At 56.4% G+C, this 27,556-nt stretch overlaps 1 protein-coding gene across 3 annotated transcripts in view; it reads left to right on the plus strand.

Moving 5' to 3' along the window:
- The window catches only part of ITPK1 (inositol-tetrakisphosphate 1-kinase), a 160,186-nt gene that overhangs the window by 66,451 nt on the left and 66,179 nt on the right, over positions 1–27,556 (plus strand). For all 3 annotated transcript variants that reach the window (XM_060004010.1, XM_069540409.1, XM_060004012.1), the window contains one exon: positions 26,486–26,611. In XM_060004010.1, the coding sequence (XP_059859993.1) occupies positions 26,486–26,611 (126 nt within the window). The remainder of the gene's footprint in view (positions 1–26,485; positions 26,612–27,556) is intronic.

The following is a 27,556-nucleotide window of genomic DNA, read 5'->3' on the forward strand; positions in this document are numbered from 1 at the left end:
GCCATCAAGGACTCGAATTTATGTCATCGGAAGCATTTCTTCACTTTTCAGGCTCCCTGTGTGGGTTCCGTTGGGGCAGGCTTTGCCAGGTCGTGTGAAAAAGGTTGCCAGCAGCTCCATCCCATAAGCTTAACAACTTCATAGGAAGCGAGTATGACTTCCCTTTTGCCCTGAGTTCCAGCAGAAGTCCCCTGGCTGGCTGACGCTTGCTGGTTCTGATTGGTCCGACTGGGGTTACATACCTATTATATTAGTTACCCGGGGCTGCCATAACAAATTCGAACAGCAGAAATTTATTCTCCGTTCTGGAGGCAAGGAGCTGGAAATCAAGGCGTTGGTAGGGCCACACTCCCTCTGGCTCCTCCTCGCCTCTTACAGATTCTGGAGGCCCCTGACCTACGGCCGCACCACTCCAACCTCTGCCTCCGTCTCCACCTGGCCTTCCTCTCCCTGTGTGTCTGTGTCTTCGCATGGCACTTTTCCTCTTCTTATCCGAACACCATTGTACTGGATCGGGGCCCACCCTAATGGCCTCATTCCAGCTTGATTACCTCTACAAAGACCCTGTTTCCAAATAGGGCCACATTCACAGCTGTGGGAGCTAGAACTTAACCTATTTTGTTGAGGGACACAGTTCAACCTGTAACACCTGTTCTTGAATCAGACACAGGTCTGGATGATGCGATGTTCTGATTGGCCAGGCCTGAGTCCCATGCCCATCCTGACAGGGAGGAAGGGGTAAACCCCTGGGAATTTAAAGTAGGCGAGAAAGGTTCTCCCCTGGGACTCTATGGAGGGTGGGCCGTGGATGCAAGGCTGGCAAGAACAGTCGGTGGTTCACCAGCAACCTGCCTCGCTCGAGGACCCAGGCGTTTTCGTTTGTGTCTTCTCGCCCACTTCAGTACCCGCCCCTGCCCTTCCATTTTCTGACTTTGGTTAGCTGAGTTGGGAGGAGGATGGAGAGAGAAGGCAGAGGCCATAGGGATTTCCCTACTCGCTGTTCACCCTGGACAAAGGCTTATGGGGGGCATCTGATGGCGGCAGATGGCTGGACGCCAGGTCGTGTACACTGCTTGCCCGTCCACCCTCTGGGTAGTTCCGTTGACTGCTGCTGATGTGGGGACCCGTCTGCGTCGGTTCCTCAGCAGCCGAGCTTTGACGATAATGACCGATCCGTTTGCCGGTTTTGTTTGCTCGAGAGTTTCTCAGCTGCCGTGAGAGGCAGTGTCATGGCGCAGGAGAAGGTGGTTGGAGTGTCCCGTCCATGGAGAAATGGAAAAGTACTGATTCCCTGATTCTGCCCCTGGCTTTCCTGGTGACCACTCACTTGGAGGTATTTTGTTTTGTGCTCTTTTCCCCTAGTCTTTTGGGCTGTCCCTCCCTACCTGGCCCTTCCCCGTGGGTCCCGAAGCTGCAGAGCACCCGGGAGCCTCTGGGCACTAAATCGTGTCCAGCCGTTTCACCACTTCCTGTAGGCAGGTCTTATCTCTTTTATGACAGGGACATGGTTCATGGTTTCCTTTTATCAAGAGCACCCGGTGGGGGACACGCTGGGGAGGAAATTCGAGCCAGGCGGTGGGAGGCAGCACAGATCCTGGTGCCCCCGCCCTGGGGCCCTGGGTTAGCACAATTCCTCCTCGACAAAATAGGAAAGGAACTAGCCCGAGGCTTGCTCAATGGTTGTGACTTTCCTGTAAGCGACTTCCTGTAAGCAAGTTTGTGCGTGTCTGGGACCCTGAACACAGCCCACAAAACGGTCTTAAGTTGAGTCTATGGTCGGCCTGGGAGGTGAGATCAAGATGGCCTGAGAGTTAAGATTTGAGTTGTGTTCAGACCACACACAGGCAGAAAAGAGCCTGGTCAGGGAGGGGGTGGCAGGGGAGCTGGGGATGTGCAGGCCACAGGGCATGGGGCCAGGTTCAAGGACCGGGAGGGGCCAGAACAGGGAGCCGCTTTGGGAGGCAGTGAGCTGGGAGTGGGGAAGGAAGGCGGGGGCAGTGCGGGTTTGTGTAGGGGCACTGGGGAGCCATGGAAGGTTTTTGAGTGGGTGAGGAGAGCAGTTCAGGAAGGATGCTCTGGCAGTTCTGGCCCAGGGCGGACTGGGTTTCTCCCAGGCTAGAGACTGGACTCAGAAATAAGTTCCGAAACAGTGAAAAGTCTGAATTAGAGAGTTCAGTGAAAGGTACTGAAAACATAACTTAATTTTAATTACTGGTTCTTGTTAATCAGTCCCCTGATTTGCCTGTAACCAGGGCCTCTAACTGGCTCTTGAGTGCTGTAGTACCTTTCAAGAAGACACAGCATCTCCCTTCCTCTAACCTTTGCCTCCATCCTGGTGATTTGTTGAAGAGCCTTGTTATGAGGCAGCGCAGCATACTTCAGGCCTTGTGCTCTGCAGCAGGGCTTTTTGGGGTCATTAGATGAGTTGAATTCAAAGGCTGCACTGAGGGCTTCCCTGGTGGCACAGTGGTTGAGAGTCCGCCTGCCGATGCAGGGGACACGGGTTCGTGCCCCGGTCTGGGAAGATCCCACATGCCGCGGAGCGGCTGGGCCCGTGAGCCGTGGCCACTGAGCCTGCGCGTCCGTCCGGAGCCTGTGCTCCGCAACGGGAGAGGCCACAACAGTGAGAGGCCCTCGTACCGGAAGGCTGCACTGAAATCCGCCCCCCAGCACATGCACACACACGTTAGAGGAGTTGAATTCAAAGGCTGCCAGAGGAGCCTGAGGGTTTGCCCGGAGACATACCTGGCCCATCTGCCTATTTCTGAGAGGTGAGGCTTGAAGATTTGATCTGATCTTGAAATGCTCTGCGTGCAGTGGTGAGGACACGGCGCCTGGTGAATCATCGTCATCAGACCTGGAACTTCAGACGCAGACTTTCATCTCAGGCTGAAAGGCCGCGTGGCCTGGGCTGTGAAGTCAGGGTTCTTTAGGGGACAACTTACAGGGATGGGGCCCTTAAATGTGCCTTCCCCCCACCTCTCTGGCTCCATAGCTGGACTGGTTCTGGCCCTGGAGCCCCAGAGCCTGGCCCTGGCTGGGGTCCCTGGGCTGGACCCAGTTGGCACAGTGTGGATTTTCCTCCTCCTTCCTTCCTAACCAGCCTGGGTACCTGAGGCGGCCCTTCCCGCTGGTGTGAGACAACGCCCCTCGTCCCACCCCCCCCCCCCCCCCGCACCGACCCCACGCCCCCGCTTTTCCTCCTCCAGAATCTGAGATCCCCATGGAGTTGGGGGGTGGTCAGCATTGATCTGTTATCGCATAACATGAACCCCAGGCCCTCTGGGGGCAGCTTTCAGTCCTTTATCTGGAGGCCCTGTGGGTTATCCACGTCCCAGTTTCCACCTGCTGCCAGCCTCGTGCAGCATCACTCGCCAGGGCCGTAGCTCAGCAGGTGGGGGAAGGTGGTTAATTAGCACCGGCCTAGGCTTCAAGCTCAGTGTTATCCTGGACTCTCAGTAATTACTGCCTGACCTTCATTCCGTTCCCCCCACTCCCTTGCGGCTGGGCCTCAGCCTCCGCAGCTGTGTAGAGGGGGTGGACCTGGGGACTTGGACAGTACCTGGCCTGCAAGTGACACACTTGGCCCACACAGGACATTTACGTTTTTCTCTTTGAATTCGTTGCCACTTGCCCGCAGTCCCCGCTGCTCCCTGTTACCCCGCACCGGCCGCCTCGTTGTTTATGTTTCTTGTGCTCCTCCATTTGCTCATAGGCTTGTCCCCGTGGAATTCCCCTGCGGCTGGTGGCTCTGGCCTTCCTGGGTGATGGGGCCAAAGGGGAGAGCGGCGAGAGGCTGGTCCTTTACAAGCCAGATTCCAGAATGATGGGAGCAGAGAGCTCTGGGGGAGGGGAGAAGGTTCCCTGTGGGCTCAGAACTCAGGGTGGGGATGGGGTCTGCATACTGGTCTCTCAGGCAGCAGCTGTGTCAGGGACAGAGTTGAGACCAGAGCTGCAGGAAGGTGTGGGTGGGCCGTCAGGGGTCGGGGGTGTGGTGTGGGAATGGCCGTGGGCAGCTCCCTGCAGGATGCTGGGCAGGGGCCAGGCCTGCCCCTGACAGGTCATGGAGAGATTGTGGTTTGAGCGTGGCCCCCAGAACCCTGATACACTCCAGGAAGAGGCACCTGATTATAGTGCCCCTGGCCTTAGGGCTTAAAGATCTTGGAAATCCAGTCTGGCTTTAATCGGGCTACAGATAAGAACTAGCCTCCTCCCAGCCCGGCTGGGGCCGGCCCAGGCCGGGGTGCACAGTCCCCACCGGGCGTATTTTGTACTTTGCTCTTCCAGGCGCGTAGGGCTGGGCAGGTGGAGCTGCCTGTTGGTGTGGCCTCAAGATGGCATTGCCCCTGCTTGACAGGGTCGCAGGTTTCCTGCTGGTAACAGCCCCAAAGGGAAGAATGGTCAGTGGGTTGACCCACACGTGTGTTAAATGTTTCCTGCAGTGACCCAAGAGAGCATGTGGGCTTTCGTCACCTCCATCCCCACTTGTGCTTTCCCGCTGGTATTCCTGCCTTCAGAAGCCCACCTGGCCCGTCTTTTACCTGCCTCCCCCAGGGAACCCTTCCTTACCTCTCGCCTTTCCTCTCGCCTCTCTGCACACACTGGGGTGGATTTGAATCCTGGCCTCTCTTAGCTGTGTGATCTTGGGCAAGTCATTTTACCTCTCTGAGCCCCAGCTTTACAGCTGTGTGTGTCCTGAAGCCACCCGTGGCCCAGGTGGCTGACCTGGGTCAGTATTTTGTGCCAATACCAAGCTGTTTTTAAGACTTTTCTCAAAGTGTGGGCCTCGATGGGCAGCCTGGCTTTCTTATCCTGGGAGTAGCTGCGTGAGAAAGGTTTTAGGGATAGGGCTGAAACTTTAATTTTCTTCTCCTTGTCTGAGGCTCCTTTCCCTTTCTCTGCCCACTAGCATCTCTCTGTGTTCCTGAGCCCCACAACGTCCTGAAGCCAGGACCTGGGTCACCCCACCAGCCCCAGTTCCCCCTGAAATGAAGACAAGGCAGATAGAAAAGGGACTTTTCTTCAAAGCCCTGTTAGGGCCCAGCTCTACCTGGCCCAGTTCCAGCCACGTCCGTGGAAAGGGTGTATGCTCAACAACCTCAAACCAGTGAGATCGCAGCCTCAAACAAGTCCTTTTGCCAAATCCTTTTACACGTTGCAGGGGGGCGGTGACCTGACAAAGTAACAGGCGTTTTCTAAAACCTCGAGCATCCAGGCCCACCCAGGGACTGGCATTGAAGGTACCTGGCTGAGGAGAGAGGGACTGTCTTCGTTCTTAGCTGTACTTTCTGTTCATTTATGGCTGTCATTCATTCAGTGGACGTTTATTAGAATATCGGGGCAGCAGTAGGAAAAACATGTTTCACATGTGTTAGATCTGTGTTTCAGTCCTGGCTCTGTTCCTCTGAGACCTGGGACATTTATGGTATTTGTACTCTAGAAGGTTAATGTCCTTAACTTAAATGACTTGAGCTGCCCCCGCTGCGGGGGGCGTCCTGAGGGTTGAGATGGGCCTGAAGGTGCCCGCACGTGGCAGGTGCGCGGTAGGCCACCACCGCTGTTGTCATTTTGTAGATGGTGTGCAGTATTAGACACCGTGGGGGGCACAGGCCGGGTGAGATGGGGTCCTTGCTACCGGAGCTCATGGTCAGAGAGGGTCGGCCACAGTAGAGCTTTGCTGTATTTTGGGGGTTTCCAGCATCTGAACTTCTCAATTTACATGTCTTCCCGTGGATCACGGAGGCCAGGCCATCCTGCACTTGGACGTGGACACATGCTGGGTGTGGGCACATGCCAGACCACCTCCTGGCCCTGCTGTCCAGGAAGCAGGGACAGGGAGCATTCATGGCCGCGGAGGCAGGTGCCAGCCGGACGGGGAGGGCATGTGCCTGGGTGTGGGCCGCGCAGTGCGTCCTCTTCTGACTGCTGCAGGGCCCGCTTTGCTTGTGCTTCAGGGTGCAGCCTCCCTTGCCGGGGTCCGGTTTCCGGGCGTGGCTCTCCTGGCTTCCTGCCGACTCTGGGCTGCACGCTGGCCTTTTTAGTGGGGCCCTGTTCATGGCAGCCCTGGGGCAGTTCTGCGCTCACACCCCAGAACCCACTGGTCTCTGGGACTCGGAGTAACACATGCTGAGAGCAGGGAGGGGGAGAATGATTGCCATGCCTACCTGCGGGGAAGGGTCAAGGAAGACTTCTTGGAGGAGGGGGCATTCAGAGGGAACTTTGTGGGATAAAAGGCCTGCCGGGAGGAGGTTGTGGGCAAGGTTTGGACAAGTGTGACCGTGAGGAGAGAACATAGAATTCAGTTATGCAAGGGGTTCCTTCCTCCCTCCCTCGTCTTTCCTTCCTTCCTCCCTCCCGCTCCCCTTCCCCTTCCTCCCTTCCTTCTGGTCAGCCTGCCTCATTCAAAGCCCAGCTCTGCCACTTGCCAGTACAGCCTGGCCCTGGCCTCATAGCCTCGTAGAATCTCTTTCCTCATCAATCAGATGTAAGTGACAGGAGTGTTCACCTGCTGGGGTCTTTGAGGAGTAAAGAGTCGAGGACAGTGCCTCGTGAGTGAGTGAGTCGTGCTGGAAGCCAGGACCGTTGGTAAGCAGGTAACCCTGACCTCAGGCCTGCCATCGGCAGTGGTAAGAAAGGCCAGGGCAGGCACAGAACCCTGTGCCCCTCAGACTCCTGCCCAGGGTTCGTCCATGGCAGCTGTGCAGGATCAGCTGACGCCTGCTGCCCCGACTCTGTGTTGATGGGGAGGAGAAGTGCACGCGGAGCGTCTGCCCTGCGCTCTGTGCGGCTCGCGTCCTTTCTCCTTCCAGCCACTCGACACCTTGTGAAGCAGGTACCCTCCTTCCTTTCTAGCAGGTGAGGTTAAGTGCCTCGCTCCGCCCCAGGGCCATCCAGCAGGTGGGCCAGGACCTGGCACCGGCTCCCTCTGCCTTGCAAGCTTGGCTGTTTCCACAACCCCATGTGCCCTCCGCGCCGGGGGTGGGGGGAGGCAGGCTTGGTGGGGGACAAGGGCAGCACGCCAGAGTGGCCACAGAGCCACGGCCTGCCCGGGCCCCCCGAGGAGGGAGTGTGTGAACATCCCCTCTGGGGAAGGCTGGGAGCTCACCAGCTAGAGGAGGCGGAGGAACGGGGCCCCGAGACCTGACCCAGCGCTGGCCTTTGACACGTACTGCGTTCATGGTCGGTGGCGGGGAGGGGGGAGCGGGCACGGGCAGTGTGACAGGGGACCCTTGTGCTGTGGCCGGGGGCTTGGACCTCACTCTGTCCTTGGTGGGAGCTGGTGCAGGTGGGGGTGGCATGGTGGGCAGAGACCTGCCTCTTCCCCTCCCCCTGCTCTGTCCTTGTACCTTAGGGCCACGCCCGGGACCCTGGGCCCAGGCCCTGTTCGTAGCAGGAAGCACACCTTGGTTCGTGAAGTCCCAAGGATGGGCCTCGGGCTTAACATCTGCCCTCACGCAGACCCTCAGAGTGCTCAGTTCTCTGGTCTGTAAAATGGGTGTGGAATCACCTGACCGTTCTCTCCTCCCAGGGGAATGGTAAGGATGAAGAGCCTGCCAGATGTGTGAATAGGTAGGTTTTAAAATTAAGGCAGTTTTACCCAAAAGGAACAAAACATTTCCTGAAACCATGGGAGATGCGCTGGGCGTTCCTTGGGTAGCCTGTGTTGGAGGTGGGGGGACCCCAGTGTGTGCTCTCACCCCATCCAGAAGAGAATGGTCATTTGGGGGTCTGGGGAGCTGGATGCAGAGGCAGTGGGTCTGCAGAGCAGGGCCCCCTCTGGAGGAGTTGCTGAGGGCAGAGAAGGTCCTGGAGGAGAAGTGAAAACGCCCCTTTCCCTCCCACCTCGGCTTCGTGGACGGCGACGGTACCAGCCAGGGGCTGGGGTCAGCCCATCCAGTGGTACTGAGGCCACACACCGGCCCGGGCACTACCGGCCTGCTGGAGGTGCCAAGTGGGCAGGGCACGTTGATCCCAAGAGGCCACCAGGTGTCAGGAGCCGCTTCAAGTGACCCTTTCCGGGGCTGGTGCCTCCTTTCCCCCCTTCAGTGGTAGCTGAAGCACAGGGGGGTTGAGTGGCCACCCAGGCAGGGTCTGTGGGTCTTAGGTTTATAAAGAAGTAGACACAGAGCGAAGGAGGATTCTTACAGAAGTTCATGGGCCGATTAATTGAGGAAATCCTATTCCAAACAAGGAGGTGGGGATGCAGGGTGTTCCTGGGAAGCAGTGAGCAGGAAGGGGTCTTGCTTGGCCGACAGGAGCCTGGGGAGGGCAGATTGGGGCCGGACCCCAGCTGGAGGCAGGCACTCAGGAACTCTGGGCTTGAGCTTCCTTTGGTAGCATAAGGGGAGTCATGGGTGGGCTTTTGTCGTGGCTGGGCCCCCTCGGGAACTGGGTGCAGGAGGATGCCCTAGCAGCCGAGGGGGGCGGTCAGTAGCACAGGGAACTTACTGCAGAACTTGGGAAACATCTTTTGGGGCTCAGTTCAGAGAAGAATTGAGCAAGAAACAGGGCACAGGTAGCAGGAGTAGTTGTCGAACATCTTATTTTCTGGCAGGATCCAGAACTGAGGTTTCCCACTAAATGCATTGTTTTAGGCACTTGCTTGGAGCTTTTCCCTCTTTGTCTTCTGAAAAGCGGTTTTACAGGTTTAACCATATATATCCCACTCCTCTTTCCCTTTTTAAAAAAGAGTATATGGGATACAGTTTAATCCTTTTGCTTACGTTATTGTACAATTAGAAACAGCCAAATGTTAAACGGTAGGGAGCTGGTGAAATCAATGATGCTTTATTGGCCTTTAAATGGCAGTGACTTCGAAGAACGTGTAATGCCATGGGAGAAGGTCCATTATAGCACTTACTGAAAAGTAGGGTCCAAATCTGTTTATGTAGTGTGACTCCAATTTGGGGAGGTATATCTGAAAATTGGAGGGATGTATACCAAGGTAGTATTGGCTACCTCTGAAATCGAGGAAGAATTATCTGGTGTGAATAAGTAACTTGGAATTTAAACATGTCTTACAAGGAACAGCTATTCATTTGATCAGGAAGTCGCATTTCTTCATAGCCACATCTGATATCTTTCCAGTCAGCCTGATTTTCTTTGTCTCCGCTGTGGAACACTCTAGAACCTGAGCTCCTGGCAAGCAGAGGAGCCCGAGTCCCATCTGGGCTTCGTGGGGCGCCAAGTGGCATTACTGTCTTGGGCTTTCAGACCGCACCCTTCTGGAAGCTGTGTTTGTGTTCCAGCCCCGCCATTTCTAGCTGCTGTTCTTGAGTCCTGGGCCCGGCTCCCCTGTGTGCAGGGACCGAGCCTGCAGGTGGCTGCGAAGGTCAGGCTGCTCTATCCTGGAGTTAGATCGAAGCCTGAGCTGGGCCTTCATCTGTGGTTGCCATTTCATTCCAACAGTGAGACCCAACCTTCATGCTTCTTGAAATACCTTAAAGAATCCTTGCTAAGTTTTGAATTTTTGTTAAGAGTCAGTGTGAGTTTGACCCCCGGGCCTGTCTGAAATAAAGGCAGATGCCCCCTCCCCGCCCTTACGAGCAGGTGGGGTCTGACCTCCTGGGTGAAGAAGTGCTCTCCATCTCTTTTCCTGTCATTCTTGCCCTGCTGGCCATGCGAGGGACATGGAGGTGGCTTTGTCCTGGGGCCAGGGGCTTGGCGGGGAGATGTGCTCTGGTTGGGGGGTTGCTTTGCGGCCCCCAGGGATTGGGACTGACTCAGCCAGGCTCTGCCCCAGAGCAGGGAGCCACCCAGGGAGCAGGGGACAGCCCTCAGGGCCAGCCTTGTGCAAGAACAGCCCTGACATGTGGGGTCACTGCCCAAGAAAAAAGGAGCATTGTTGAGTGGATGAGGGTGGGGAGAATATCGGGGTTTTCACTAGCCGGAGGCTCTGTTCTGGGGTTTTCCCAACTCCCCCGCGATCCCCACTGTGGTCTGGGCTGCACCCCTGGCGGGTACAGCCTTTTTCTCCCCTCGAGGTAGCCTTGCTTTGGTAGCTGTCCATCTCTTCCAGCCCCTCCTGGCTCTGCTCCAGGGAGATTTTTCTTAGCATTTCCCAGCTCTGAGAGCCATCCTCTCCCTGCCCCCTGGTACTGAGATGAGTGGGAGAGAAGGCAGCTCGTGTTCTGGGTCATGATCCCAGAGCAGAGAGAATAGGGTCAGTGTTCCCAGGCGATGGGTCCGAGCTTGGGGGGTGGGGGCAGGGGGGAGAAAATATGGAGCCGGACAGGGGAGCCCTCTGCCCCAGGGACCTGCACTGCTGATTTGGGACCTGTGGGGGGAGCAGTGGGGAGGGGCCGCCAGCCAAGAGAACAAGTCTGGAGGGTCAGATGGGCTGTGTGCCCCTGGCAGCGTCTTCGAGAAAGCCGTGTTTATTAACCGTTGGTGACGTCAGAAGAATGTGTCATCAGCTGCTTATAAGAGGAGCCTAAGTCCCATTTCTGTGTGTTCTCTCCCTGTCTTTGAGTTTATCTTAAACCTCCACGAGACGTTTGCAGTTTTTCTCATTGTGACCTTGACCGTATGCCCTTTGGACATTGCGGTCCTCCGCACCCTGCAAGCATCCTGGGGCAGGGCTGCCAGCAGGAGGGGACAGTGTCTGTCCCGTGTCCTCGTTTGTTCCCCGTGGCCCTCTAGGCTGCCGATTGTGAGCTCCTTGGGACGGGGCAGATTTCACTCATTTCGTAATTGAGGCTTGGGGAAGGGGTGGCCTTGGTGAACACGCCCTCCTACGTGTTTCCGTCCTCTCTTAGGATGCTCTTTGGGAATTAGAGAACCATGAACTAGTTATCAAAAGTGCTCAGGCCAAGGCTGGGAAGCGGGTAGCCACCTGGTACCACATACTTCTTCCCACCAAGTTTTGTCTGGGACATCCATGCCCATGGTTCAGTGCCGTGGGCCCCAGAACGTTATGGACCCCTGGCCGGGCCACGCTCAGGGTCCCGGCCTTCAGGTCCCGGGCTGACTCAGGTTTGGTTGAACCCTGGCTTTCCTGTCTTCTAGTACCAAGGAGGGTTAGACGGGTGCGGCGCTGCAGGGCACTAGTCACCGCTCAGCCTATGGTTATTGCTGTCCTGGACGGCCTCGGTGGTGCCTGGCGGACCACTCCTTCCCATTCCTGGTGTCAGGTTCAGCCATGCCGGTTTCCGCTGCCCCTTCCAGCAGCCCTACTCTTCAAGCCCTGTGTCCGAGGCAACGCTGCCTCTCTGGCCATCTGCTGACCTCCCATTCTCCCTGGATTCCAGATGCAGGATTTCCCTGGCGCTTTGGTCTGCACTGCTGATTTGGGACTCCCTGGTAAATGGGTGCAGATGTGCGCCCTCAGCCCACCGGCCACCTCCTCTGAGTGGACTTCCTGACTGCCTGCTTGAATAACTGCACCTTCATTTGCGTCCCTGCCGCACTCTTGGTCATTCTGGAAGAGCTGCTGTTCTCTTATGCCTCACTGCCCCATGGTGCCTGCGTCTGCCCCCGAGAGCCTTCCCTGCCACCCTGGCCTGGGGTCAGGTGCATACACAGCGAGAGCTTGGTTCCTGTGTGTTGAATGAATGACTGTGAAGTAGCCTGGCCAGGTCCCCGGCATCAGCGAGGGGATGAGACAAGGGACGGTGCGCAGGGGCGAGCAAGGCATTGTCCTGGGAGATTCCAGGGGAGGGAGGCGTGTGCTCAGCAGCAGGCTGGCAGGTAGGCCATGGATGCCCAGAGAACCAGCCCCTCAGTGCTGCCTGCGGTGGGGCGGGGAGGGAGAGGCCTGCGAGGAGCCGCCAGGCCTGAGAGGTGAGGGGTTTGCAGGAGGGTGGGGTCGTCCAGGCGGAGGGGCCCACCGAAGCCTGGGCCCAGCGGAAAGGGCCCGCTGCCCCGTGTGCTGCAGCTGTGACTTGTCCTCTCCCCCCGGTGAGTTCACTGCCGCGGCTCTCATCTCAGTTTCTGACTTGATCTTGCTGGGCGGGTCAGCACGCATCCATTCAGCCAGCAGGGACGTTTGCCGAGTCCCCACCTCACACGGGTGACCAGGACACGCCCCGCCCTCTGAGGAGGAGAAGCAGAGCAGACAGATCATCTCAACCCAGGACGGTCAGTGCTACGGCAGAGCCCACCTCCCATGTCCATTCCTGGCAGAAGGTTCTGGAAATGCACACAAATAAATGAGTATAGGCATAACCGGGCAGAGGGACTGGAGTCACCTTCTGAGGACGCTTGTAGGCTCCCCAGAGAGAAGTCGGGTTTTCTGGGTCAGGATCAAGGAACTCAAGGGTCTCCTTGCCTTCCAACAAATCCCGCTGCTTTACCTTTCGGTAAAGCAGAGACAGGAAGGGGTGGTTGCCGTAGGAACTGCTGGATGCTGCGGGATCTCCCTCCTAAGTCAGCCAGCCTCTGACTGACTGGCTGGGGCAGGATGCTGAGGGAGGGCACCGCAACCAGGGTGTTGGATCAGAGGTTAGGAGGGACCTATGGGGAAAATATTAGATCGCTCTTGGGGGCTCACACTTTGGGGGTCTGGGACCCCGGTGTCAGAGCCCACTCTTTTTTTTTTTTTTGGCTGCTGGTTTTTTTTTTTTTATGTTGGGTCTTCGTTGCTGTGCGCGGGCTTTCTCTAGTTGCGGCGAGTGGGGGCTACTCTTTGTTGCGGTGCGTGGGCTTCTCATTGCGGTGGCTTCTCGTGTTGCGGAGCGCGGGCTCTAGGCGTGCGGGCTTCAGTAGCTGTGAGAGCCCACTCTTTTCTTCCACTCCTGGCTTTGGAGAAAGGCTGTGGCCAGCACCCCGTACCCCTACTGCTTGACAGGCATCTGTCCTGTGTGCACACCCCCCCATCCTCGGTCCCCAGCCACTCGGTCCCTGTATATTCCTGCTTCTTCCCTCCCTACCGCCATTACTGCCCTGGTTCTGCACCTTTCTCTTTGCCCCCGTGCAGCCCAGGAGCCCTCCTGTGCCCTGGTTTTATCCTGCTACACACGCATACATGGCCTTTCTCTCCCATTACAAACCCTCCCTGGCTCCTGAGACCCCGAGGGATCTGTGTGACCCTCTTTCTGGCTTCTCCTCTGTCCCCAGACTCCCACCTCTTCTCTGACCTGAGCCCCTTCACACGCGCTGGCCCCATCGCCCGCTGCTCAGGATCAGTTCCAGTGTGGCTTCTTCCCTGACGAAGCTTGCTCTCTTTCGGTTACACCCCTCACCCCCGACCCTGGCTGTCCTCACCCCTTGCACGGTCCTCCACTCCTGCCCGGGCCACCCCTGTGGTCACTGTGTACTGATTCCTGGTTGGTTTTCTCTCTGCCTTCGGCCCTGGTCCTTATGCCTGTGCCTAGCAAGGGGCCAGGCCCAGAGGAGGTGCTGGGGGATGTTTGACGGGAAGAGTGTCCCCTACGTGCAACATTGATAAAGGCTCCTGCTAGGATGAGAAAAAGTAACTGCGCGCTAGGCTTGGCAACTCTGTGCGTTGATACAGTGGCTGTTTCTTCGAGTTCCTCCGAGGTGCAACTGTGCTAGTGCAGTTAGTTTAAACTTGATGTCACCCCCTCCAGGACCTTTCTGAACTGGTACCCCCGCCCCCCAGGCTTAGTTTGGGTGACCCTCGGGTCTTCCTTCACCTGTAGGACTGCAGTTAATACCAAATTCCACTTAGTCACAGGCCTCTGAGCAGAATCTATGACAACACTTCTGCATTTGCTGATTTGATTTTTTTTAACATCTTTATTGGAGTATAATTGCTTTACAATGATGTGTTAGTTTCTGCTTTATAACAAAGTGAATCAGCTATGCATATACATACATCCCCATATCCCCTCCCTCTTGCATATCCCTCCCACCCTCCCTACCCCACCCCTCTGGGTGGTCACAAAGCACCGAGCTGATCTCCCTGTGCTATGCGGCTGCTTCCCACTAGCCATCTATTTTACATTTGGTAGTGTATATAAGTCCATGCCACTCTCTCACTTCGTCCCAGCTTCCCCTTCCCCCTCCCCGTGTCCTCAAAACTACAGTGAGGTATCACCTCACACCAGTCAGAATGGCCATCATCCAAAAATCTACAAACAATAAATGCTGGAGAGGGTGTGGAGAAAAGGGAACCCTCTTGCACTGTTGGTGGGAATATAAATTGATATAGCCACTATGGAGAACAGTATGGAGGTTCCTTACAAAACTTAAAATAGAACTACCATACGACCCAGCAATCTCACTACTGGGCATATAGCCTGAGAAAACCATAATTCAAAAACTCATGTACCACAGTGTTCATTGCAGCTCTATTTACAGTAGCCAGGATATGGAAGCAACCTAAGTGTCCATCGACAGATGAATGGATAAAGATGTGGCACATATATACAATGGAATATTACTCAGCCATGAAAAGAAACGAAATTGAGTTATTTGTAGTGAGGTGGATGGACCTAGAGACTGTCGTATACAGAGTGAAGTAAGCCGGAAAGAGAAAAACAAATGCTGTAGGCTAACACATATATATGGAATCTTAAAAAGAAAAAAATGGCAATAAAGATGCAGACTGGAGAACGGACTTGCTGATTTAATTTGTAGACCCTGGGAAAAACCTGCGACTGATTTCATTCCTCCGCCCTGCTTTAGGAAGTGGAGCCTTTGCCGTGCTCGCGGGCTTTTTCAGCTCTCTGCTTTCACTCTGAGTCTCTTCCGGGCGTCTCCTTGTCGAGGCCTCCTAAGCGCCTCTGAGCAGCTGTTGCTGCAGTGAGATGGAACTGCCAGGCCCTTTGCGGAAGGCCCGGACGCAGGCCCACCCCCGGCCAGAAGGGCTGGCGTCGTAGGGTGCGTGAGCTGTCCTGTCACCACTGTCACCCGCTGACCTGAGCTTAAAAGCTGAGCTTAAAGACAGCTGCCCAGAGCCGTCGAGTGCATTGCGGTCTCCCCGTCACGAGTCTTAGCAACCTGTCAGGGTCACCACGTGGCACTCCGGGAAGTTGCTGATCAGAAGTGCATCAGGCTGCCCCCTCCCGTGTGGTGTGTGGTGATCCTTGGGGACTTTCTCCCATTGCAGGGCAGGGGTGGGCAGATACATTGCCTAGGATTTTCCGTGGTGGTTTGGTCAAGTTTCTACATTTCTGTGACCCGGCATTCTCTAGAATTCTCCCAAGTGAGTTCGGGAAGGGTTCTAGCGCCAACTTTCTCCCTCTGTCAGTGGCCAGTGCACACGAGCATTTTAAAACACTTGAGCCCTGCGCTGAAGATGCCAGTTTGACTTGATACTACCCAGCGCCTTTTCAAGCGATTTGGAGAGCACTGAACTTCTCTTTTCCATGGGATGTGTTTAATTTTTTAAAAATGCTTTCATTAACATTATATCAAATACCAGTTTGGAAACTGCCTCAAGGAATGCTCTTTTTGGACTGGAAATAAATGACTATAGAAAGGATACTGCTTTGGGGCTTGAAAAAATAATCTTTGCAGGCTTTGTAGAAGTTTGACTCAAAGTTTTCCTTTCTTATTGTTAAAGAGGAGGCACAAAGAGTGTGTATTTTTGGCCTGGAGAATTCTTAGCCGCTTGTGACGCGAGCTGCCAGTTGCCGTTCTGCAAAGATCGTGGAGATAAAGGCAACATTGAGATGTGTTTTCCGTTGTCAGCAGGAAAAAAAACACCCTGGGCTGGGAGCCAGGGCTGGGCAGGGAGCAAGGGGGCATGGTTTGGGAATCCCAGCTGGGGGTGGTCAGCTATTCTCATCCCACCAGCTCTGGGTACCAGCCCTGGGGCCCTCATATTACAGACAAGGAAAGTGATGGCCCCCCGTTACTCGGCCGGTCAGTGCAGGCTCCTGACCTGCCCTCTTCAGAGTATCCTGGTTCTTGAAGTTCTTTCTTAAGCCCTCTGTTCTGTGAGGCCATAAAATTGACAACTGTGCATGTTAAGTGCTTCCAGTGTGTTCGAGGCCGGTTGCCGACCCCTCACAGGTGTTAACTTCCAGAGTGGTCTCTTCAGAGAGAACGGAGAGGTAACTCCCTGCCCAGTGCCCTCCGGGGGCTTCCCCTCCCTCTGGGGACACCTTCCCAACTCCCAGTCCCGTCCTTGGCAGCTCTACACAACCTGCGCCATGTCCTTGTCCCCCTCCCCCGAGACCCCCCCACCCCCAGTGCAGCCTGTGCTCGGGGCCCCACCCGGCTTTCCCCGTTCCTCCTCCATCATTCCTGGGTCCTTCTCCTTGTTCAGGTCTCAGCTCAGATGGTGGGTCCTTGGGGAGGCCTCGCGTTAGTTCCCTGGACTGCCCTGTAACGAATTCAAGATTGTGCGGCTTAAACAACAAATGTATTGTCTCACAGCTCCGGAGGCTGGAAGTCGAGATCAGGGTGTCAGCGGGGGGGGTTCCTTCTGAGGCTGTGAGGGAGCGCCTGTGCCAGGCCTCTCTCCTAACTTCTGGTGTTACTGGTGACCTTTGGTGTCCTTGGCTTGTAGGTGCCTCACCCTGATCTCCACCTTCATGTTCACGTGACATTCTCCCTGATGTGTGTCAGCACCCAAATTTCCCCTTTTTATAAGGACACCAGTAATATGGAGTTAGGGGCCCACCCTACTCCAGTATGACCTCAGCTTAACGAATTACACCTGCAACACGCCAGGTCCTAAATAAGGTCACCTTCTGCGGTACTGATGGTTAGGACTTCAATCTCACCTTTTTGCGGGGGCGGACAGAACTCAACTCCTAACAGGCCTTCTCTGATGAGTCCGTCCCACCCCCACCCCCACCCCAGTATGCTCTCTACACTGATTTTATTCATGGTGTGACGCTTGATGGCCACCTGAAATTATTTTTTTTATTTGTTTATTGTCCATCTTCCTCCACTAGAGCATGAGGTCCTGAGTCAGGGAGCTTGGCCATCCTGTCCACTGTTGTATCTTCAGCACTCAAGCAAAGCCAGGCACAGAGTGTTCACTCACAGGAACTGCTGAGTGAATGAACGAATGCATGGCTGGATGCACGGGTGGGTGAAAGGATGAGCGAACGGCTGAAAGAGCGGCCCTGCGAAGCAGGTGCTCTCATCATCCCCACACGCTGAGATTCCGAGAAGACAAGGCCCGGTTGAAGAACAGTCTTTTGTGTCTGATTCGCGAAGCAGTAGCGGTTTCTCTTTTATTTAAATCTTAAAGAGCAGAAGCAAGGATTGCTGTGACCGCGTTCTTGATGTTTTGAGAGTTTGTCAAATGAGACACGTCTCACCCTATGTGCTTTTGCACATCCTGCAGTCACGTTCTGCTCCCTGCAGACACTCACCCCCGTGGCCCGCGGAGTGCCGTTCTCTCACACCTCCATCACCTCGTTGGCCGCGCGTGTCGTTCGGGTGGAGGATGCAGCATGCGTTGGGTACCAACTTCAAGTCTACCACCTGGGAGGGAAGTTGGCATCCAGGTCAGTCAGTGCTTGATCCGAAATCCTCGGTAGGAAGTGCAGGGAGAAAGGTGAGAGCCAGTGCAGGGCTGGGGTCGGGGAGGCTCTGGAAGAGGGATGGTGGCATTTGAACTGAGCTGGCTGAGAGCTCAGATGGAGAGCCTCACCCCGTCTCAGCCCAGGCTTTTAGCTTTGGGATGGTCACATGAGGTGAACGGAAGCCTCTCTGTGGGGACTGCTGTCCCTTTGCCCCTTTTCCTCATCCACCCTCTTGGGTTCGTGAGGGTCAGTGTCTGGTGACTCTCCGATCCTGCATTAGACTTGGTTGTAGACAGGAACCCAGAGGCAGGGGCCCTCAAGATGCTCATGGTCTGCTTGGGAGGGCAAGACTCAAGCCCAGGAAGCCCTGCGGGTGACCGAGGGGTGGCTCCTCCTTTGCTCTTTTGTGCTGTGGTTGGAGCCCGGCCTTTCCAGCCCCCGGAAGTTCGTGGCCTGCTAGCTTGGCTGAGAACGCAGCTACTGTGAGGCCTTGGGCCTCTTGAGCTCCCTGTGGAGGCCAGGCCTCCTCTCTGCGGGGTGCACATCACCCTGCTTGTCCCCTGGGCATGTATCCTTGTTTGCTCTGTGGCCCCCAGGCACCCTCGACTTTCTCACCCTGCCAGGCTCGGGTGTCTGCAGCCTGTTCCTGGGGCCACTTGGACTTCTGCAGAAGACTTCGACTGGGGGTTCCAGTGGGCCCTGTGGAACCCCCCTCCCTGAGCACCGTGTAGGCGTACTAAGCTAGGGGGCCTTGGGGGTCCTGGCCCCTGGGAGCCGGGACAGCGTGCTGAAAACAGAACGAGGGCGATGGCTGTGGGGAAAGGAGCAGGTAAAAGACTGGGGTCAGAAATCCCGTGGGCCTGCCCCCCGCTGGCAGTGCCCTTGGGCAAGTTACCTTGTCCTTCTGTCTTCATTTGCTCAGTGCACAGTGGGGATAACATTTACTCGGAGGGGTGGCTGTATAAGTGCTCAATAAACATCGTGTGAATGGATGGGTAGGTTGATGGGTGGATGGTCTGAGTCTCTAGCCTCAGGGAAGCATTTCAGCACATGTTAGCTGGTCTCTGGCACAGCCGGGCACTGTGCCAGGCCATGCAGGGGTCGCAGGGAGGAGCAGGACACAGTCCTGGACCTCAGCGAGGGCACACAGGCCAAGGAGAGCTCTTCTTCTGAAACTCACCGGTGGTGTAAGCGTCATGCCTGGGGCCCAGAAAAGTCCGACCTGAACCCCAAGGGCAGGTACTGGTTGGTCTCGGAGGAAGCGGGTCCAGCAGGCACTGTGCCTGATGAGGGTCTGGAGGGCCCGAGAGCAGAGAAGCCTCCAGGAAGGGAGAGCTAACACTGCTCCTTGGCACCGTGCCTGCCGGAGGGCCTGCTGAGGGCTCAGCCCGGCACCGAGGCTTTGCCAACACTGTCTTAAATGCTGGAGGCAATGACTTCCCTGGCTGTTTGAGATAAAGTTGGCATGCACATGCCCAGAACTTTGGAGCTGCACGCAAGGGACCTTCATCACTAAGCCGTTGAAGGAGTTGGCCCTTCCTCTTCTGGGGGAGAAGGGTTATCCACGTGTCTGCCTTAACCAGATCGTTGTTTGTTATGCTAGTAATTGGAGACCAGTTGCTGAGAGATTGGGGCATTGGGTCAGGGAGTGTTGGGGCAGAGGCTGCTGGGGTGACCAGCCTGCGGGTCTTGGTGGCCAGCGCCACGTGACCCCCAGCTCCTGAGGTCTCTGAGGGCCACTTTGAGCTCCTTTGGGAGGGAGAGCCGCTTTTGCTGGGAAGGGCCTTCGGGCTGCTCTCCCCTGTCATCTTTTGGAACCAACCCCGCCAAGAAACACGGGACTGGGGCTGCATCCTCCGAGGCCAGGCACCCTTTTGCAGTCTGTCCCTGAGGCACCAGACCTGACTTTTCTCTCAGGAGAGCCCTACTTCTGCCCGGCAAGGCCTTTCCATGTTGCATGTGGCAGTTCTGTCCCCGCTCCTCAGACCTGTGGAGAGCCCAGAGGAATAAATCAGACTCCTGCCCACTTGCCGTTGATCAGGGCCACTGAGTCTGGACCTTGGCTGGGTCAAAACCTTCATCTAGTGACTTGCATTGGAAGTCACAGCTGCAAACACGCCATCCGCAGGGGTGAATTGAGGGGCAGAAAAGAGATGCAAGGAAAGCCCCAGGTGCACGGCGCACCCTTTGGCTTAGTGGCTAATTGTCTGGCTTTGGCAGGAGAGAGACCAGGTTCCCATGCAGCTGTAATGGGATGACCTTGGGTAGGCTACTTAACCTGTGACCCAGTGTCCTCACCTGCACCTCCCGCGGTCAGTGCTTATTAGCTCGTCTGCGGCCCAAAGGCAGGACTCTGTGTTACTTATCATCATTAACAGTGATGGTCCATTTTAATGCGGCAGCGTGAACACGTTGAGGAGTCTGATATGAGCTAGGACAAGTGACCTAGCTTTGCAGAATCCAAATTCTCGTCTGCACCTGAGCTCTTGTTAACAGTATGTGCGGGAAATTTCCACGGGTCATTAGTAATGTGAAGACCAAGAATAGGGCAATGGAATGGCTGATCTTTTTGAGTGCACAGCTGAATAGGAAAAGCATACGTCCTGCCATTCTCCTTTACTGTCACCATTTTACACACTCAGCACGTCTGATAGCAGGTGTCGGGGGGCTTTTCCCACACCACGCAATCCTGCGACACCAGCTGGGTGTCCCACGGTTTAACTCAGTTTCGACCCTGACCACCTGGAGATGAGTGTCAGATGCCACAGGGTAAGGACTCAGTCCCACTAGATGAATCCTTGCAGACTTACCAGATGCTGATTGCAAGTTTAGGTTGTTACCTGTGCTCCTGACCCCTCACAGGTTCCCATGACCCCCTCCTCTAGTTTGATTAATTTGCTGGAGTGGCTTCCGGAATTCAGGAAAACAGTGGACTTACTATTTACCAGATTATTACAGAGGGTTATGGGAAAGGATACAGTTGAACATCCAGGTGGAAGAGGTGCGTCAGGCAAGGTGCGCGGGAAGAGGCTTCCGTGCCCTCTGAGCGACCCAGTCTCCCAGCGCCTCCATGAGCTCACCAGCCAGGACGCTCCCTGAACCCTGTACCTGCGGAATTTTCTATGAAAGCTTCATCCCAAAGCCATGATTTGTCGCGATTTCATTTTCCAGCCGCCCCCGCCAAAGGATAGGGAGTGGGGCTGAAAGTTGCAGTCGTGGCTTGATCTCATCATGCCTCGATCTTTCTGGTGACCCGCCCCTATCCAGCCCACCAAGGGTTGCCCCATCAGAATAAAAGACACTCCTGTCATCGAGGAAAACCCCATTTGAGGACAGGCCTGTGTGGTCACCCCCCTCGGAACCTGAGTTTTCAGGCCAGAAGCCTTGTTGTCCTGGCACCGGTGCACGGCTCCTGCACACTTGCTCTGTGTTGGGCTCCGTCCTAAGTAATTTACACACATTAACTCGTTCAGTTCTCACAACAGCCTGAGTGGGGACCCATGAGAACGACACAGAGCTTCAACAATGTGCCAGGCCTCGTAGCTTCACAGCCACTCCTAACACGACCCGGCTGCCGAGCACGGTTGTGAAATGGTAACCACACCTGCCTGATGTCCTCACTGGCCTCACTTGTGGCCTTTGCAGTTGAGAGGTCAGTTGCAGCCTGTCTGGGTGTTCGGAGAAGTGTAGACTTTTTTTAGCAGCCCAGGCCTCTGGGTAGAACACCTTGCATGTTGTATCCAGAGAGGATGAATGGCCCCCAGCGGGAGCAGGTGTGGGAGCCAGTTTTCCCGAGTCCCCAGCCTCGCCGATGAATGAACCTGCTTCTTTTGTATCTAGCTGGTTATTGATCATGTCAGGGAAGCACGTGCGGGAGTTTGGGAGCGAAGGGAGAGCTGGAAGTACAGCCCAGAGAACCCTCCAGAGAGCTGAAACCCTCTGCCTTTGATCTCATCTCGGCACCCCACGCCCTTCCCCCATCCACACTCTCCCCTCTGGGGACTGCATTAGGGTAGACTAACTGCCAAAGCCGGCAACCCCAAATTCTTAGCGGCTTAATGCACGGAAGACTTATTAGTTGTTCATACCACAGCCGAATTCGGGTCCCCTAGGCATTGGAGTCTTCTGCTGGGTCCTCGGCTTCCAGCCTGCAGATCAGGCATGAGAGAGGGGCGGTTATGGGCCACCCCTCACCCTACCCGCCCCCGCCCCTTGCCCAAGGTGCCATTCAGGGGCCAGTGCTGTAGGAAAAGCTCTTTCGGCTGAGGTGGTAGCCTAGGGCACCTGAGGCATTTGGAATTGATAGATACAGGAGAGGATTTAATGCAGGTGAGTCCTGCATCTTTGCAGCTGCCCCCTTTACCTGGATTACACCTCCCTTCCGCTGCCCGTCCCTGGAGGTCCCATTCTTCCTTCTCCCCTCCATGGCTTGATCTGGACACCTCCTCCTCTGGGAGGCTATTTCAACCCTCTTAGCAGAAAAGAGTCACCCTGCTCTACGGAAGGTCCCTCCTCCTTGGTCTGCGTTGTTCACTCTGTTCTTTAAAGCTGCCAGCGCATTTAGCAAACGTTTACCGAGCTCTTGCCTGGAGCCCCGGTTCTAGGTCCTGGGGATGCCAAGCCCCAGCCCTGGTCTTTGGGGATCTCACGGTCTTGTGGAGGAGACAGAGGGTTAAAGAAATGCCTTTATACGTGGAAGTTACAGTGCAATCCTGGAGGGATGTGCAAGAGGGTCCTGGGGACGCGGGTGAGACGAGGGAGCCATTAATTCTTCCTGTTTGGGGAGGGGTGAGTTCAGAAGTCTGGAAAAGGATTAAACTTCTGAGCTGGGACTTGGACGATGAGTAAGAGCTCACATGTGGACAGGGGGACGCGGGGTGGGGGACATCCCAGGCAGAGGGCTCGCTCTGGCAGAGGAGCAGAGCACCGCCCTGTGCAAGGTCTGGGGCAGCTGGGGCTGCATCCAAAGTGAACAGAGATGCTCCTACGGCCGCCTGAGGCCCTGAGTTGAGGGGGCAGGGGTCGTTGTCTGTGCCTGGTGCACAGGTGGGGTCCAGAAAATACTTGTCGAATTAACAAGTGACCAAGCAGAAGCAGGAACTTGTCTGGAGGGCTCATGTGCCACATCTCTAAACGGAATGTTCTCATCCAGCCCTGGGAAGTGTAGTTACGACATCCTCATTTTATGAATAGGGAAACCGAGGCACAGAGCAGTTAAGTGACCTGCTCCAGCCCAGAAGCCTCTGAGCCTGGAGGGGTTTCCAGGCATCTGCTGTGCCCATTATCCTATCCTGTCTTCCTCGACCAGGTGGTGGGGAAGGCGGGGGTAGGCGGAGCCCAGCTCACCTTGGGTCCGGGCCTGGGCATGATGGGGTTGCTTGTTTTGGAGGTCAGAGGTGACTGTTAGGCCACCGGGGTCCGCGGGCCTTTGTCCCATCTCCTCCCAGCCCTCCCCCCACCTTAGTCCGCCTCACTGCCTTCTTCGCTGAGGAAACAGGGGGCCCTTGTTCCCTCCGAGTTCTGAGTGCTCACAGAGCAGCATCCAGCGTTGGCCTCACAGGAGGGCGTGAATTGGAAACGTGGCGCCTGCAGACTCCCTCTGGCCACGGCAGGCGGCCCTTTCATCGGGACGCCTTGTGACTGGCTGAGAGGGACCCTTTCTGAGGAAGAGAACAGGTCCCTGGGACAGTTCCCTTTTCTGCGAACGGAGTGGGGTCAGAAAAACAAAATGGCACAACTGAAGTGAGTTCACTTCCACCCGAGCCCCCATCCCCACTGCATCTGGGAAACGAAGCCTCTGAGGTGCCTCCCCTGCCCCAGGGTTCCCTCCTGTGCAGCGTCCTCCATCTGAGGGTCCCTCGGCTCTGACACCCCCCCTCCTGAGGGTCCCCTCTGCTGCGGTCCCCCTCCTCTGCAGGGTCCCCTGCTCTGTGGCGCTGCCTCTCCCTCCTGAGGGTCCCTCCTCTGCAGGGTCCTGGGTTCTCTCCCACGTGCGCCCAGAGCCTGCTGAGTACCACTCCTGAGGATGCAGCCCCAGAGGGCCTTCTCCCCCTTCCCAGCCAGTGGAGAGAGACTGCCGGCTCCTTGGGGTAGACCCCCTCAGGATGACCAAGGCTTGTCTGGTCCATTGAGGAAAGGCAGTGCTGGAGGGCCATTTATTTTATTTTATTTATTTATTTATTTATTTATTTTATTTATTTATTTATTTTATTTATTTATTTATTTATTTATTTTTGCGGTACGCGGGCCTCTCACTGTTGTGGCCTCTCCCGTTGCGGAGCACAGGCTCCGGACGCACAGGCTCAGTAGCACATGGCTCACGGGCCCAGCCGCTCCACAGCATGTGGGGTCTTCCCGGACCGGGGCACGAACCCACGTCCCCTGCATCGGCAGGCGGACTCTCAACCACTGCTCCACCGGGGAAGCCCTAGAGGGCCTTTTAGAGCCACTGACAGCACTGCTTGTGCCCCAGCAAGGATGCTGCAGCGATGCTGAGGGAGACCATCCAGGCCTGACGTGTGTCCTGATTGCTGTTCTCGTGAAAGGGTTTCACTGGCACAAAAATGCTTGGAAAATACACAAAGGAAGGTGGCCGGCTTCCAAAACTCAACTGTTTACCTTCAGTGGGGCGGCCGGGAACGTGGGGAGCTTATTTTCCAAACAGCCCACGGTTGTCAGGTCTACAGGCCTTGGGTGATGCCAGGCGAGCGTGAGCTGAGGGCATTTCCTGCCCACCTCCTTCCCCAAGCGCACTGGGGCCCCAGGTTCCTCTCAGGGGCTGACTCTGTCCCCTCTTGCTGCATGGGAAATGTCCTCTCTGGGATGGGGTTTCTGAGGCCCGGGGCGCCCTGCCCAGCATCACCATGTGACCCAGTTCTCTTCCATCCGTGGCTGTCTTGGTCTGAAAATATTGGCTTCTTGTTTTGGTGCCTGTCACAGCGGAGCCGCGGTTACAGCACAAATGGGCTTGTGTCTGTGGCACCTCTGAGAATGAGCTGTCCTTTGCCCGTGTTCCCACTTCCCACCGGCGGCTCTGCCTTCCTTCCAATTCTGTTTTATTCTGGGAAGTGGAGTTGGATGGGAATGTAATAATGAATCCGCGGACAGAACCGGAAAGGTCCTTGGAGTTTCCTGTTTTTTATCCAAGGGGAAACTGAGACCCAGGGATGCCGCTAGGCTTTTGCACGGGCCCCAGGACACCTAGCAGCTTGGCTGCGGGCTGAGCCCATTGGTGTCACTGCGTGTCCAGGCCCCAGCCGGGCCACCTCCCACCCGTGAGACCTTGCCCGGTCATTTTTCCTCCTGGGCTCTAGGTGTCCTGGTTTGTGAAGGGGGACCATCACCCCCAGCTCCTGGCTGTGCTGTGAGGACAAATGCCGTTTCCCTTCCCCGTCCAGGAGTCCCAGAAGATGGGCAGCTTCTCAGCTGGTCTCATTTTTGCTGTTTTGTACACAGGCTAGTCACCACGGGGAAGGATCGGTGTCCTTCAGTATTTTCTTTTGGTGAAGTCCATGGGATTTTTTTTTTTTTTTCCCAAATAGGTAAAATCCCTTAACATCTTTCCTGGCAGACAATAAAAAAGAGGAGTTAAGGATATCAGCAGAAAAGAGCTGGCACATTCTGAAGCCTTAACGGAAAAAGAGTTTAAATGAGGGAGGATGGCAAGGTGTGGGCAGGGTCAAAGGAGCCAGCGGGAGGTGGTGAGGCACCCCGAGAATGGCGGGCTGTCACCACCCCAGGCCTCAGGGGACTAGGGGAAGGGAGAGCTTAGAGACAGTGGTGGTCGTGGGAGAGGGGCTGCCCTGCGCAGTGGGGACGGTGGGAGCAAACACCCAGGCTCCTCTCCCCTCTTCTGCTGGTGTCTCCAAATGGCCGGACTCGGCCAGCAGCCAGAGGACAAGGCAGCTGGGTGGTCGTGGCTGTAGAGGACAGCGTCCCGTGGCACAGGGCAGGCATGGGGTGTGGGACAGGCCCGGCGGCAGCTCTGCCTCTGCCCTCTCACCGTGAGGTCCCAGGCAGGTCTCAGAAGTCTGTGTCTGTGGGATTCCTTCTCACTGTGTGGTTTGAAAATGAAAAGAAACGAACGGACATACGTTTTTAGCACAGTGTCTGCCTAGAGCTGTCACCGTGATTTCTTTATGAACGACTTTGAAACAAACAGCCGGGAATCCCGGAGGGAGGCCCCCCTGGGGGTGGGGCTGAGGGCAGGGATGGCGCTGGTGGCTGTCTCCGGCCTCTGCTGAGGCCACCCAGGGGGTCAGCCAGGTGCCGGGCTGGCGCCGTCCCCTCCAAGGGAGCGGGCCACGCAGCTGGTGGCGGCCGCATGCCGGGCGGCAGACATCTGGCCAGTCAGGAAGCTCGGTGTGAGGCGGCCCCGGCTGTTGGCAGGTGCTCCTGTCTTGGGGGTCAGGTGATGCCGACTGTCTGTCAGCCAGCAGCTCTGGCTCCCCCCGGGGCCCGATCTTCCTAACCCCACGCTCTTAAAAAAATAAACACGCCCCCCAGTGGAGCCGAGCCTCAGGGACCCCAGGCAGCCCGCTGCCCCCTCACTTTGTCATCATAGGCCCTGATCTCAGTGTGAAGTACCAGCTTCTGGTCTCTCAAAGCAGCAGCTCTCAGATTCGCGCAGATCACAGCTTTGCCGAGACTGTGTGTAGTTTTGTGGAGAGAGCGTCCGCTTGCATCTCAGTTCAGGTCTGGCCGTGTGACTTCAGTCGTTGGACTTGACCTCCCTGAACCCTGGTGTCCCCACCTGAAAAACCTGGGTGGTAGGGCAGCTGCAGCGTGGCCAGTAAATGCTTTCACAGCGACTCTCCCTCGATCCACAGAAACTTCGTCACCCTGATTCCACGTGTGTATTTTCTGTGTCCTGGGCCGCTTGGGGCTCAGGGACAGAAGTGTAAACACAGGGCCTGCCCCGGAAGGGCTCCAGGTCCTCAGCGAGTTCATCCCATTCGTCCCGTCCTGTCCCACGAGTGCCAGCCCTCCTCCTGCCCCCTCTCCGTGCTGCGGGGACATGCAGAGGAGACGGGATAGATGGGGCAGCGGGCTCAGGAGCTGAAGTTGTTCTTTTTCTCTGTGTCTCCCGCTTGTAGCTGAACCTTAGCCGGCCAATCGAGGAGCAGGGCCCCCTGGACGTCATCATCCACAAGCTGACCGATGTCATCCTCGAAGCCGACCAGAACGACAGCCAGTCCCTGGAGCTGGTGCACAGGTTCCAGGTGCGTGGAGGGGTGAGGCGGGGGCCGGGAGCGGTGCTGTGCATTTCCAAAGCCGTGGAGCCGCCTTGCCGTGTACTCTGTACACACGGCTCTGCCACCGCCAAGAAGACATGGGCTTGTGGTCGGGCACTTCCCTGCCGGGGCCTCCGTCCCGTCGGGGGCGAGACGGGATTGAACCAGGGCACGGTTGGCACCCGCTCTGCCCTCTACGCTGAGAGACCTGGTTTACCGATCTGAGCACTGCAGAGTGCGCACGTGCCTGTGCGTCCTCAGCGACACACAGCCGCAGCCACAGGCGTTGAGTTGGCACAGGGGCGGAACCCTCTTGCCACCCCTGGAGAAAGGGACCCCCAAGGGCCTTTGAACTGGAGCGGCTGCCCTTGGCCCCTGAGTCCTGCCGTGGTGGAGGACCCCTCTGCGAGCTCACGGCTTTGACCCTGAGTGCCCATCTCTGAGCTGGGACCAAGTCCTCTTGGCTTTTCCCTTCTCCCTTCCCCGTTTCCCCAGCAGCCTGGGTCCTGACCCCACGGTAACCCGCCCGCCACCTTGGGGGGGGCTGCCATTGCCGCCGCTGACTTGCCCTGTGTTTTGTGTGTTGTGGACAAGAGCATGATTCATTCCCCAGGAAAGCGGCTCGGGGGTCATGAAAAACAAGGTCATGTTATCAGTGAAAATGCAGCTGAGAGAGAGAGGGCCTCCCTGCGGGAGGGATGCTCGAGCCAGCGCTTTGCAGTGTGTGATAACTGGAGGGTTGGCGTCCTGTCTTTCTTTATCAGGACAAAGGGGACTCTCATCGCCACATAGCAGCCCTCCTGCTGACAGCATTTTCTTCCCCCATGTGTCCAGGGTCGGTGGCCTCAGCCTCCCTCACTTCCCTGTGGCTCTCGCCCCCTTCTTGACGGACTCTGGCAGATTCCCGCTTCCCATGAGCCCTGGTGGCCCGTT

The sequence above is a fragment of the Delphinus delphis genome, chromosome 2 (assembly GCF_949987515.2).
Source record: "Delphinus delphis chromosome 2, mDelDel1.2, whole genome shotgun sequence".
Taxonomy (NCBI): Eukaryota; Metazoa; Chordata; class Mammalia; order Artiodactyla; family Delphinidae; genus Delphinus; species Delphinus delphis.